At 34.8% G+C, this 14,252-nt stretch overlaps 1 protein-coding gene and 2 long non-coding RNA genes across 3 annotated transcripts; all 3 read left to right on the forward strand.

Moving 5' to 3' along the window:
• The first annotated feature begins 670 nt into the window (after positions 1-670).
• On the forward strand, positions 671-1,976 carry LOC110874689. The gene is made up of 2 exons (XR_002556142.2): positions 671-768; positions 1,758-1,976. It is a non-coding gene; the product is annotated as an uncharacterized LOC110874689 (long non-coding RNA).
• Positions 1,977-5,565: 3,589 nt separating this feature from the next.
• LOC110874690 lies at positions 5,566-8,200 on the forward strand. Its single transcript, XR_004867503.1, has 3 exons — positions 5,566-5,720; positions 6,460-7,010; positions 8,000-8,200. It is a non-coding gene; the product is annotated as an uncharacterized LOC110874690 (long non-coding RNA).
• A 1,911-nt stretch (positions 8,201-10,111) lies between these two features.
• Positions 10,112-11,059, forward strand: LOC110878745 (ethylene-responsive transcription factor ERF011). The gene has a single exon (XM_022127108.2). It carries the CDS (start codon positions 10,303-10,305, stop codon positions 10,774-10,776), a length of 474 nt encoding a protein of 157 aa, XP_021982800.1. The 5' UTR covers positions 10,112-10,302; the 3' UTR covers positions 10,777-11,059.
• The last annotated feature ends 3,193 nt before the right edge of the window (positions 11,060-14,252 follow it).

A 14,252-nucleotide genomic window follows, 5' to 3' on the forward strand; every position in this document is an offset into this window, starting at 1 on the left:
GTGGTCTAAAGATAACGTCTACCGGGTAATTAAAGAATGCTAGAACTAGTTGATGAACTCGAATATGCAAATTAGTATACTAATGGGCATTTGACTTTTAAAAAGTCAAACTGACCTATACTACGATAAATGCTAATTTTTAATGTGAAATGTGTAAGGTGGAATAATCGTATTAAATTATGATTAAACTAACCACCTTGAAAACGATGATGATAGTTTGACGCGTAACAAGCTAGGTGGAAGCTTGATGAGGGAGCGGGTCAAACGAATCAAGAAGGAAAGGAAAAGCGTAGTTCGGATGCGAGGTAAGTATAACTTACGCCCCTTTTACACTATTTGCGAAGTTACTAATTTCAGGTATTAATATGAATGCTACTAAATGGTTGGTATATGATATTTCGACATGATTCAATGAGAGTCGGAATGATGGAAAATGGTATGAAATCATGACTATAGTAAAAGGAATAAAATGGTAAATTAGTCATGTAATGACAAATAAATAAAAACGGTTTGAGTGAAACAAGTTCAAAGGAAAACCTGAAAAAGGGTTTAAGGGGATAAAATGGTAATTAAATACCATCTCATACGGACAAATAGTCGGTTAGACTAAATGGGTCAAATGGTGTTGTTAACACCATTTGACAATAACATTTGACAATTATTTGTTGAGTTTGTAATCACAGGAAATAACATGAGCTTGCATCGCTTTAACTAAAAAGATTTAAAGCAAAAGTTATGTAAATGGGTCAATACTTTGATCCGAGCCAGGTATGTACAATTAAGCTTTTAGTTAAACATACAATTTGGTCAAATATTTAGCGAAAGTCCTTCGTCGTATAGTAAGGGACTAAAGTTGACCAAAATACCTTGAAGGGTATATTGGGCAAACGACCCATAGGGGTTGTTTAGAAACTTACATTAAGATTATGGGATCATTAGACATGAATAAAGGACATAGGAATGCACATCTGCGGGTCAAATGCTCAAAAGTGGTCAATTGCGTAAAATGATCAACCGATGGGTAAGATAAGGGAAAAGGGGTTCGTTATGATATATCCATCACAAAATAGTTGTGGTGGAATAATTGTAGTTAATTCAATATGGAATTTTGTAGCGACAAAAGAAAAGGTACAAGTTCTAGACAAAAATGAGTAAATACCCTTAATGGGTCAAAATGGAAGTTTTAGCGAAACGGGTTAAGAATGTGTAATGACCCGTGAATTGAACCTTGTATAATAGGAAATAATTATAATAATATGTTTTATAGAAGAAACAAGGGCCATAACCATGTTTGATGATGAAACCACGAACGGGTCAAAAGTCGGTAAAAAGAGTAATAAGCCGAAGAGTTAAAGTCTGAAATTTTTGTTAATCCGGATGTTGGATTTTAACTCCATAGGATGGGGAATCAAATTACAAACACGTAGGAAGAAACGGTAGGTCAAACGGACAAGCGGTTTGAAAGACACGAAAGTTTTCGTGTCAAAAACGGCAAAATGGAAGAATCTGTCACAGAGGCCACCGTAACTTACGGTGGGCACCGTAAGTTACGGTGGAGCCTGAAAGTGTTATGCCAGTTCTCTACTGATTTACGGTGGAAACATAGTAAAACAGGGGCTACCGTAAATTACGGTATCCACCGTAATTTACGGTGGACCCTGTACAAAAATGCATTTTAATTAATTTTGTTTTCCGGACTCATTTAGATATGTTTTAAACGCCATTCGACTAAAGCATTTCATGTTTATGAAATGTAGGTACTTTTTGGACGCCGGAAGACGATCAAGCTCAACGAAGAACCGAACACGATAAAGACACATGCTTCCGCACATCGCCTCGTTGTAAATTTTTAACGACGAACCCGATCACGTTATGTAGAATAACTTATGATTTGTAAAAGTTTTAATAAACCCGTATTTCCGATGTATATGTAATCTTAATCACATGATTGTTTTCGTAAAATATACGTTAAACCATGGATTATAAGAACGGTGTTACAAGTTGGTATCAGAGCCTTGGTTTAAGGGATTCAAGTATGGTGGGGAAAAACCATGCTTGGACTTAAACCTTATGCTCTTGACAAAGAATAGTGTTTGGTTCGAAGCTTGATCGCAAACCCGGTAAGTACAAGGATGTTAATAGTTTAGCATGCTAAAGTGTTGTAAACAACACATAGGGCTATCGTGTGATACACGTTACCACAATTAAAATGATTGATATAGTTGACGAAAATACGCGCGTTGACGCGTATAGTAGAAAAAGCCTTGTATTATAATACGGGCGATTATTGAAGTTGACGTTGCTAACTTTGTGAATGTTTTAATTGAAGGACACTCGCGTTTGAAGACGACGAGAGTCAAACGAATTGTGGATATAATGATGGAACGGTCTGAAGTATGACGAGAGGAGCATGCTCACCAAGGACTAAATCGCGTAACGACCGCGAACAAAGTTAAAGGCAAGAAACGCCCGTCGGGGCAAGCATTACCAGGTGCACACTTTTAAATTTAATTGCACAAGTAGTAGTATGCAACAAACACGTAAGTAATGACGGTTGCATACACATATGATAAACTTAGAAAACCTGATTTCCAAGAGAAATTTGATAGAAAATGTGTTATTCACGATGATGAATAACAAATGAGTAACAAGATTAGTTCATATGGAAACTTGGATTGGGGTAATTATCCAAGTGGAAAACTCTCAATTTAATGCTATTGAGAAAAGTAGCAATCACATTAACAAATGTGATTATATATTAGTTTAAAAAAAAAAAAAACATTGTATATGTTCATGAATGAAACATGTAAATCAAATAATTGTTAAATGGTAACTAAATAAATGGTTGCCAATGAAAGTCAAGAATATAGAAAGATTAGAGGCGTCACTTACATGGGGTGTAGTGTGGAAATTATGAAAAGGTCATGTGTGTCATGTGTTGATCGCTTACTCTGGCCAAGTAAGTAGTGAACACATGATGTCATGAACTTTTTATGATAAACATATTTACATTCGATGTAGTAGGGACGGTGTGAATGGGACAAACTAAAAAGACCCAAATGAAACAAATGAACAAAATAGTTGATAATAAGGTAAACGCACAGCCGGGTGACGGAAGCGTATTACATTAGAATAATGAGCCCGAGAGAAGGGACAAGGATAAATGTAAATGAGGATACAAATGATTGATCAAAAGAAAATTCATGGAAATAAGTCATCTTGGACGAAAGGGCCATAGTAAACAAAATGGGCAAGTAAAAACCGAAGTATAGGTGATCCGTCGGGTCATAAAAAAAAAAAAAAAACAAAGGTGTTGCCCACACGAAAAAGATATTCAAGGTTGTTAACTTTAGTTATAGTAAAGCAAGGATAACGATGATGATCGTCACTCATGATTAATAAAGCCGCCAATGGTGGTCACGTAAAGAATAAAAGACATGGTCGAATGAAAGCGGCGGATTTCGCTAAGATGACCAAGTAAATCGAAACGAAGTCTTGATGCATACCGGAAGGGGTGCAATGATAAAGTTTCGGTAAAATACCCGATGAATGGGTAGGATATGGAAAGAATGCGTAAACCAAGAGACGGGGACGCGAAATAGAAAGTCAAAAGACTCGGAATATGAGTCATGACTAAAAGACAATGAGAATTTGCAAACAGAAATGTTAATAACTACGCTCAACTATTTTAAAGTTGAACGGGTCGAATAAAGAATGGAGTTGATGCCCACAAGTGATGAAATTCACACGAACAAGTCAAACGAGAAAATAAGGTATAAAAACTTGGTAGTGCAAGTAAGGGCAAACTGAATAATGGAATCGCGAAACATTAATGAATCTACATGATGGGTCATAAAGGAATATATATATGAAAAATGCAAACTAGCGAAACAAAAATGTTAAAAACAATAAGATAGAAGGACCCGAGTAATGGGTTGTAAAGGAGTATAAGTATGAACCGGGTAACGGTAAACGTAAGGCAAACCGGCGTGTAAATGACGTTAGAAGTCGTAAAGTCGGAAGGATAGTCCGAAAGTAAACAAATGAAACCTTAGACTACGGTCAAGGTCAACTAAAGTTCAAAAGAAAAAATTAAATGATTCCAAACATAACAAAGGATGCTTTAAAGCTATATATGTATAAATAGACAATTGAATAAAGACTAGGGTAAAAGATGATCTACGGGATCATCATAACCTACGGGATATTAATTAGTGTAAAAGGTCTACGGGGCCAAAATGACCCACGGGTCATGAATTGAAGCAAAAAGGATGATAAGGGCCTCGCCTTAAAAAGGTGCAAAATTCTAAAGGAATAGCCTACGAGGCTAAGTAAAAGAACCTACGGGTCGGTTGAGTTAAGTGTGGGAACTGATTTTAATTCCACGGATTAAATAATATCGGAAAAGAATGAATCCTCGGACTTAAAATTCCTAGAAGTAATAAAAGGATATAAGACAAGGTGAAGAGAAAACGTTAAACTAAAATTTAGTTTTAGTAAGAAATGACGTTTAACAAATATATAAGTATTATGAGAGAAGTTAAGAAAAGGTTAATATTAAAAGATACAAGTCTTGACACTGATAGGCGCAAGACGATATATTCGAAAAGAAATATTTTCGGGAAATGAAAAGTTGATATAAATTAAACATAATGTGACACGATCACGGTCAAGAAATGTAATGTGAAGTAGAATCACATTATAACCGAGTGAGTGGTAAAAAGTAACTGGACTAATAAGTCTAGTAAGCGAGACCGGTTAAGGTCATTTAAGTAATTTGGTTGCTTGTAAGCGGTGGATTCGGTATAACTGAACTGAATAAATGAATTTGAAAACAAAAGAAATTGTTGCTAAAAGTGAAAGATTTCACTAAAGACCTTTAAACGGTTCAAAGTAACGGATTCATAAGGAATTCGATAGTATATGAAAGCGACGGATATCGCTAAGTTAACTAAACTAGTGGAAATAACGAGATTACGTTATTTCGAAGTTACACTATGTCGTATGAGATATGTAGATGATTAGTAACCAAAAAGATGTTACCATACTTTTCGGGTAATACTAACGATTGGTTAAAAAGTATATGTAATTTCTCGGGTAGAATGCATTGAGTTTAAACTCAATGAATTATGTAAGAAAAGGTTTCGAGGACGAAACCTCCTTAAGGGGGGTAGACTTGTAACACCCCAAAAACGGGTTTGGTGATCAAACCACGCTAATACTAACAGACGGCTAAGGAACCGTTAGTGGTAAAAATTAAGCCAGAAAATATTAGGATTATTATATAATTATATCCAATATTTAATAAAAAGAGAAAAGAATGCGTTTGGGAAATAAAGTTTATAGAAGGCCCGAGTTAACGGGACTTAAACTAAACTTAGTCATAGATTCCCAAAACCCACTAATTCAATTAGGAATGTTTAACCTAGTTAATAAGTGGGGAATAGTGTTAGAAATAATGTAGGTTGTGCCCTACTTAATTAACTAACCAAATTAGAGGGGCCAATAATGTTAAAATCGAAACTTGATTTTTATTAAACAAATAAAAACTAAACCAAACACCCCATTTTGGGGGTCTGGTCGATCAGAGCAAGCAGGGGGCGACCCCCACTCCTTCAAAACCCTAGAACTTCAGAAATCTTGCAAATTGAAGGTTCAATCCAAGTTCAAATCGAATTCTAAACATAGATTCCTGATCCTCATCACAAGGGGATTACAAGGTATGTAAAATTTTGAGAAATCTTTCAACTTGAAATTCTCATGAATTGGGAATAATCTGAGATTCTAGTTGCATGTGTATGTTATGATGATTTAGGAACTACTATAGAGTTTAGGGACAAACCCTAGACAAACACAAGCTGAAACCATGTAAATTTTTAGAGAAAACTATGATCACCATTGTAGGTGATTAGTGAATTATGTGAAATTTGATGAACACTAGGAAATAGATTGTTGATCTAGTGTAAATTGACAATTTTGAAGTGATTTCAGAAATTATAGAAGTTAACCACTTTGTAAGATGGTTGATTTATGTGAAATTTTGGCTAAGAGATAAGCTAGAGACTTGATAAATACACATGTAAAATTCTGCCCTTAAAGTGTTTGTTGAAATGCCTCAAAGAAGGCACGAAACTAGAATTTTTGTAGTTAAAACACCTAATTGTGATGTTTTGGCTATTATGCAAAATATGATTAAAAAGAGTTCTACATGTGAAAATTGTGGTTAGAACTTTGGTAAAAACGGTGGTCTAAAGATAACGCCTACCGGGTAATTAAAGAATGCTAGAACTAGTTGATGAACTCGAATATGCAAATTAGTATACTAATGGGCATTTGACTTTTAAAAAGTCAAACTGACCTATACTACGATAAATGCTAATTTTTAATGTGAAATGTGTAAGGTGGAATAATCGTATTAAATTATGATTAAACTAACCACCTTGAAAACGATGATGATAGTTTGACGCGTAACAAGCTAGGTGGAAGCTTGATGAGGGAGCGGGTCAAACGAATCAAGAAGGAAAGGAAAAGCGTAGTTCGGATGCGAGGTAAGTATAACTTACGCCCCTTTTACATTATTTGCGAAGTTACTAATTTCAGGTATTAATATGAATGCTACTAAATGGTTGGTATATGATATTTCGACATGATTCAATGAGAGTCGGAATGATGGAAAATGGTATGAAATCATGACTATAGTAAAAGGAATAAAATGGTAAATTAGTCATGTAATGACAAATAAATAAAAACGGTTTGAGTGAAACAAGTTCAAAGGAAAACCTGAAAAGGGTTTAAGGGGATAAAATGGTAATTAAATACCATCTCATACGGACAAATAGTCGGTTAGACTAAATGGGTCAAATGGTGTTGTTAACACCATTTGACAATAACATTTGACAATTATTTGTTGAGTTTGTAATCACAGGAAATAACATGAGCTTGCATCGCTTTAACTAAAAAGATTTAAAGCAAAAGTTATGTAAATGGGTCAATACTTTGATCCGAGCCAGGTATGTACAATTAAGCTTTTAGTTAAACATACAATTTGGTCAAATATTTAGCGAAAGTCCTTCGTCGTATAGTAAGGGACTAAAGTTGACCAAAGTACCTTGAAGGGTATATTGGGCAAACGACCCATAGGGGTTGTTTAGAAACTTACATTAAGATTATGGGATCATTAGACATGAATAAAGGACATAGGAATGCACATCTGCGGGTCAAATGCTCAAAAGTGGTCAATTGCGTAAAATGATCAACCGATGGGTAAGATAAGGGAAAAGGGGTTCGTTATGATATATCCATCACAAAATAGTTGTGGTGGAATAATTGTAGTTAATTCAATATGGAATTTTGTAGCGACAAAAGAAAAGGTACAAGTTCTAGACAAAAATGAGTAAATACCCTTAATGGGTCAAAATGGAAGTTTTAGCGAAACGGGTTAAGAATGTGTAATGACCCGTGAATTGAACCTTGTATAATAGGAAATAATTATAATAATATGTTTTATAGAAGAAACAAGGGCCATAACCATGTTTGATGATGAAACCACGAACGGGTCAAAAGTCGGTAAAAAGAGTAATAAGCCGAAGAGTTAAAGTCTGAAATTTTTGTTAATCCGGATGTTGGATTTTAACTCCATAGGATGGGGAATCAAATTACAAACACGTAGGAAGAAACGGTAGGTCAAACGGACAAGCGGTTTGAAAGATACGAAAGTTTTCGTGTCAAAAACGGCAAAATGGAAGAATCTGTCACAGAGGCCACCGTAACTTACGGTGGGCACCGTAAGTTACGGTGGAGCCTGAAAGTGTTACGCCAGTTCTCTACTGATTTACGGTGGAAACATAGTAAAACAGGGGCTACCGTAAATTACGGTATCCACCGTAATTTACGGTGGACCCTGTACAAAAATGCATTTTAATTAATTTTGTTTTCCGGACTCATTTAGATATGTTTTAAACGCCGTTCGACTAAAGCATTTCATGTTTATGAAATGTAGGTACTTTTTGGACGCCGGAAGACGATCAAGCTCAACGAAGAACCGAACACGATAAAGACACATGCTTCCGCACATCGCCTCGTTGTAAATTTTTAACGACGAACCCGATCACGTTATGTAGAATAACTTATGATTTGTAAAAGTTTTAATAAACCGGTATTTCCGATGTATATGTAATCTTAATCACATGATTGTTTTCGTAAAATATACGTTAAACCATGGATTATAAGAACGGGTGTTACATGGGGTTTCTTGAATTTGCGAAGAAAGATGAAGTATTTGAGTGGATGGTTGGGATTAGGAGAAAGATACACGAGAATCCTGAACTAGGTTATCAAGAGTTTGAAACTAGTAATATTATTAGAGAAGAATTGGATAATTTGGGGATTTCTTACAAACATTCGGTTGTACTTACCGGTGTTGTTGGGTTCCGGTGAGCCTCCATGTGTTGCTTTAAGGGCAGGTATGGATGCTCTTTCATTGCAGGTTATTGAGCTTACTTTGACTTTTGAGCGTTGACTTTTTAGAAGTTGCAAACTGATTAGATCTTGAGTACCTTGTATTTTTTCTATGGTTGTTCACGATTAGGTTCAGCCTGTTTTAGTGAAATTCTGGTGGAATGGAATGGTTAACTAGGGTTTTAAGAAATAATAAACCAAACCGGCTTAGTTGGGTGGGCCCGCTTGACCGGCAGGTTTGAGTGACCAGTAACCGACTTATATAACTTACTAATTAATCTAAGACTAATGCCTTTAAATCTTCTAGATCGATTGATGTTTACTGCTGTTTGCTGTTCGCAGCTTTTGTAAAGAATTTAAAAAAGTAGAATTGAGGGATTATATTTATACATGTATCAATATTTACAAAAATTATCCTTTATATGTATAAAGACTAAATTACCCTCATGTGACTTGCATGTGATCAGATTTAACAAGAAAATTTAACTGGGTTAGGATCAAAGGACAAAACATGCAACAAAATTCCCTATAAAGGACAAAACCTATCAAAATTCAATATAATAAAATTCGTTGAAAAGGACACCATCTGAAATATATGGTAGATAACATATACATATAAACCCATTTCCAACATATACAAACACAAGTGTGAAGATGTCGGCGGGAATAGGGAAAGCAAATGGTTTGCCAAAATGGCGGCCAACTTTTTTTTTCTTTGCATAAAATAGGTATTTATAAGTCCTGATAAATTACGATTTTATCCCTTATTTAAAATTACGATATTGCCCCCAGTTCGATATTAAATTTAATGGCAGAGAATAGTATCACCCTGCCATTGCTTCAAATGGGCGGCCGCCTCTCCCTCATTGGACCAACCGGTTTATTATTTTATACACACTTTAAAATTACGTTTTTGCCCTGCAATATTGTTTCTCCCCCGTTGGTTCAAATGGGCGGCGAGCAATGCCTATTGGAACACCCAGTTTATTATTTTATATCCACTTTAAAATTACGTTTTTGCCCCAGTTAAAAAATACAGTTTTCTCTCAACTTCAAAATACATTTACCATTTTGCCCCGTGCTAAAAAATACGATTTCGCCCTCGTAAAAAAATTACGCTTTTACACTCAGCCAAAATTACGTTTTCGCCCCAATTCAAAATAAATTTTGTTTTTCCCCCGGTTTAAAATTACGAATTTACGCCAGTTTATTATTTTATACCTACTTTAACATTACGGTTTTGCCCACAGTTTAAAATTACGTATTTGCCCCCCCCCCCAGTTCAAAATAAATTTATGCTTTTGCCCCCAGCTAAAATTTACGAACTTCCCCTCGGTTCAAAATTACGATATCACCCTCAATTCAAAATTACATTTTTGCCCTCAGTGCAAAATAAAGTTATGGTTTTTCCCTAGCTAAAAATTAGGATTTTACCATCGGGAAAAAATTTTGATTTTTTCCCCAAGTAAAAATAAAAATGTGACTTTGTCCCCAGCTAAAAATCGTATCAAAGAGCTGCCTAACACTCTTTTTAATTTTTATTTCTAGCAAAACTATAGTACTGTTTTTTTAGTTGGCTAAGAATTATTTGGACATCGCCACGCCAAAAGCGCGGTACATCAGCTAGTTTGATTATAAATCCCCACTCTCATCTATCTGTCAGTAGACCCAAACATCCCCACCTCCATAAAAACCATCTCTTTTCATGGCGGCCAGTTTTCATTTAATCCCATAATATTTATTTATACACACGACCACTTGTATACGTACCTCACACTTTTCCTTTTCCTTTTAAAAGGTGTCGGTGTTTTCGACCATCTTCTCCTTTTCCAATCACCAAAACCAATGGAAGCCATCATCACCGGCGGCGGAGATGGGCCGTGCAACCGTCCGCCGGAGAAAAGGAAGAGTGATCAACGGCCGTACAAGGGGATACGCATGAGGAAGTGGGGAAAATGGGTGGCGGAGATTCGGGAGCCGAATAAGCGGTCCAGGATTTGGTTGGGGTCCTATTCGACGCCCGTGGCCGCTGCACGGGCGTACGACACGGCCGTATACTACCTACGGGGCCCGACGGCCAGGTTGAATTTTCCCGAATTATTGGGGTCTGACGTGGCGTTCGGGGAGTTGTCGGCGGCGAGTATTCGGAAAAAGGCGATAGAGGTTGGGGCCAGAGTGGATGCAGAGACGAGTTGTACGTCGTTGCTTAGGAGTGGTACGCGTGTACCCGGGTCTGGGCTTAAGGCGTGTTGGTTTCAGGAGAAACCCGACTTGAATATGAAACCCGAACCCGAGGAGAATGATGGAGATTATTGGTGATGGATACAATACGAGGATGGGTTGGTTTGGTGGGTCGGTCGGTCGGGGCAGTTGGATGGAAGATATTTTCTTTCTTTTTTTTTTTAAGTGAAGTGTTTTGTTATCTTGGAAACAGATGAAACAAGTTTTGATGTTTACAAGGATAATAATGTACATATGATCTAGATCTTGTCCTTCTTCTTTGGCGTTTTCTGGTTTTAATTTTTTGTGTGTTTCATGGTTCTTGTTTAACCATGCTAACTGTGTTATTTTTAAGAAATATTATCGTTTAGTTTTAGAATAATTAAAGATGATGACGTGGAAATTTTACTTTGGATATTATTTTATGATGACAACTTGGGGTGTGAAGGAAAATAATGAATTTCATAGCCTATTATTTATGTTTACGTTTTATCATACTTCCAAGTTTAAATTCATTCATATCAGGGATCAAAATGAATATTTTCATAAAAGTTGAAACTAAATGTAATTTTGAAATTTCAGTATTTAAACAGTTCGAAAAAAGAAAACAAACAAAATCTCAATTTCGCCATCCGATATTAGGGTCTTGGAGGTGCCACCTAAGGCTATCAAGCTCTCCAACATCGTCCACTTGAGCCTAGGCTCATTGTCTTCGTGGGATATCCCATGCTCTAAAGGACCACATCTCTCTTCATTTAATTTGATGAATGATGATGGATGAGGGTGATGTAGAGGATCATTACAACACCTAAAACGGCGGTGAAGAAGGATAGTGGTGGAGGGGATGGTTATGGGGATTTGGCTCATCACGGATGGCCTTGTTAATGTAAATGTTAGATTTCGGTAATTAATGACTAAACAATTTTGACCAAATTAATATTAAAAAAAAACAAAATCTTTTAATCCTGTCATCTGTAAGATTTGAACCTAAAATCTTCAAACCTAAGTGTTACTAAAAATTTTACCTTTGTTATTGCACACTAATGAATAATGGCATGACCATCGGTGACAGTGACCAAATGAATAATTTTTCTGATGTTGAGATTTAATGCGCAATTTAAACTTATCTATTTGTTTAAATTACTTTAAAACATGTAAAAAATAAATAAGAAGAAGAAGATGAACACAGGTTAACTTGGACTAGTGTCAATTAAATAATTCTTTCTTTTTACTTTTTGTATTTATACTTTTATGATTTATATGTTTGTGAAATATGTGATATTATTATGATAATTAGTTCATGAAGGAAAAGAGAATTATCTCATTTACTAATAATACATTTCCATGTATAGGAATAGTGCCAGACAATTTTCCATGTAGGGGAATAATTCGTCCAGTCAAATTATGATTTTGTCTTGCTTAACAGTTTTGCCATTAGTTTTGTTTTTTTTCCCCTCCTAGACAAATTACGGTTTTTCCCTCAGCAAATTTACAGCTTTGCCATCATTTTTGGTTTTTCCCCTGTCAAATTACGATTTTGCCCCCAGTGTAAAATTACAGTCATGCTATCGTTTTAGTTTTTTTTCTTGACAAAACTAAGGTAGTATTTTGTTTTAATTGGTTGACTCGGTGTAATTTTTATTCGTACCAGGCGGGTGCCTGGAACACGCTCATTTGTCATGAAAAATTACAATTTTGCCCCAGTTTAAAGTTATAGTCTTTCCATCGTTTTAGTCTTTTTTAGCAAAAGTATGTAGTGTTTTGTTTTAGTTAGTTGACTCGATCTAATTTTTTTTAGATCAACCGAAACACAGACGTAAATGTTATGAGAGAGAAATGTTAAGCTCGGTGCTCGCAACGTGGGCGGGGCAATAAGTAGTGTATAACAAAAAAAGAAAGAAATTTGAGTAATAGATTTTTGCTAAACGAAGCACGAGATGAGATGGTCCCATATATTTGGTGTTATTGATTATGGAGATATTTTGGGTTGATGACCCAAACAAAGAACAGGAATAACTTCAGGGAAAAAAGGCACCAATACATTATTTGAAAGCCTTTATCAACTTGAGCCACTCCTACCTAACATGTGTTTTTCTGTTTTCTTGTCAAAATACAACTACCATTTTAGAGATATATAAGGGGGCCGGTCTCCGTATAAAAACTTGTTTATTCAAAAGGAGAGAAATACGTATACGTATTGAGTTTTATTGGCGATATCATTCATATTTACTCACTTATGGATGTAGGTTTTTGACACAAACTAGTATTAAGCACCCCTCGCGTTGCTGCGGGGGCGAGCCCTAATGCCACATTACTGTCAGTGACCACCGACACTGAAGTTAGGATGTGTTAATGCGAAGAAATTAAACCGAAACATAAAACGTAGAATAAAAAAACTAAGTTGATCTAGGACTCGCGCGTTACGATGAACCCATGTCTATTTTTTCCCGTTTGACAAGTTCATCGTAATCTATATATAACATATATCATTACCACTATACAAACCATAATGCATATATTACAACAACCATTGCATCAATATGTTGCAAATTATATTTATATAAGATTTTGGCTAAATTAATTAGATTATTATAAATATTAATAATTTACAAATAAAACAACACAAATTTGAATGGATCAAACCGATTGAACATGGTATGATAATGAAACCATTATTTGATTAGGGCACAACCACTTAAGCACAATTTACAACCATATATGCATACAAAATAGATTGAATTTGGTAAGGTAATGAAACAATTATTTGATTAAGATACAACCATTTAAACATAACTACAACCAAACATGCATACAATTTATTTAATTAAGGTACAAATATTTAAGCATAGTTTACAACCAAAGATGCATACACATTTTACAAATTGTATTTAATAATTAAGGTACAAATATTTAAGCATAATTTACAAACAAAGATGCATACACATGTTACAAATTAATAGTATATAAATATCCAATGCATTACACTTGTTAAAAATAGAATAAACACATGTTATAAATGGGAAACGCATTGTTTATCGTACAATGCATTATGCACATTGAAGATGATTTAAACAAAATTATATTTATATTTATATTTATATTTATATTTATATTTATTTTTTATATATTAGTACGATAAAATAAATAAACAATTATTAAAGAATATCAAGTGTCTTAATGTTTTGTTTTTGTTCATTCTTTAAAATACTTTTATTCTAGCTAAATAAGTTATATATATAATTGTTTTTTCTTAGGTGACGAATCAAATCGATACCATACGAATTGATTCGGTTCTGACCGAAACGCGAGAAAACCCACTAGTTATATTTATTTATATTAAAGAGATAACAATTGTCAATTATTATTTAGTATTACTTGAAAAAAAAAACATTTAATTATGTCAACGTTAGATTTGAGTTCAAAAAGTGAGAATTGTATTTTATTAAAGGGTCTATTTTTATCCAACAGATCATTAGTAACTTTTAATTAATTTAGAATTTGTGTATATAAGGTTTTGATTGTTTATATTGTGTTTATGTACGTAGGTTGTACCTAGGGTTTTTTAGTTTGTACCA

This window comes from Helianthus annuus, chromosome 9 (assembly GCF_002127325.2).
Source record: "Helianthus annuus cultivar XRQ/B chromosome 9, HanXRQr2.0-SUNRISE, whole genome shotgun sequence".
Taxonomy (NCBI): domain Eukaryota; kingdom Viridiplantae; phylum Streptophyta; class Magnoliopsida; order Asterales; family Asteraceae; genus Helianthus; species Helianthus annuus.

What these genes read in the sequence shown, in the direction of transcription:
- LOC110878745 (XM_022127108.2), top strand. Translation starts at nt 10,303, where the DNA reads ATGGAAGCCATCATCACCGGCGGCGGAGATGGGCCGTGCAACCGTCCG.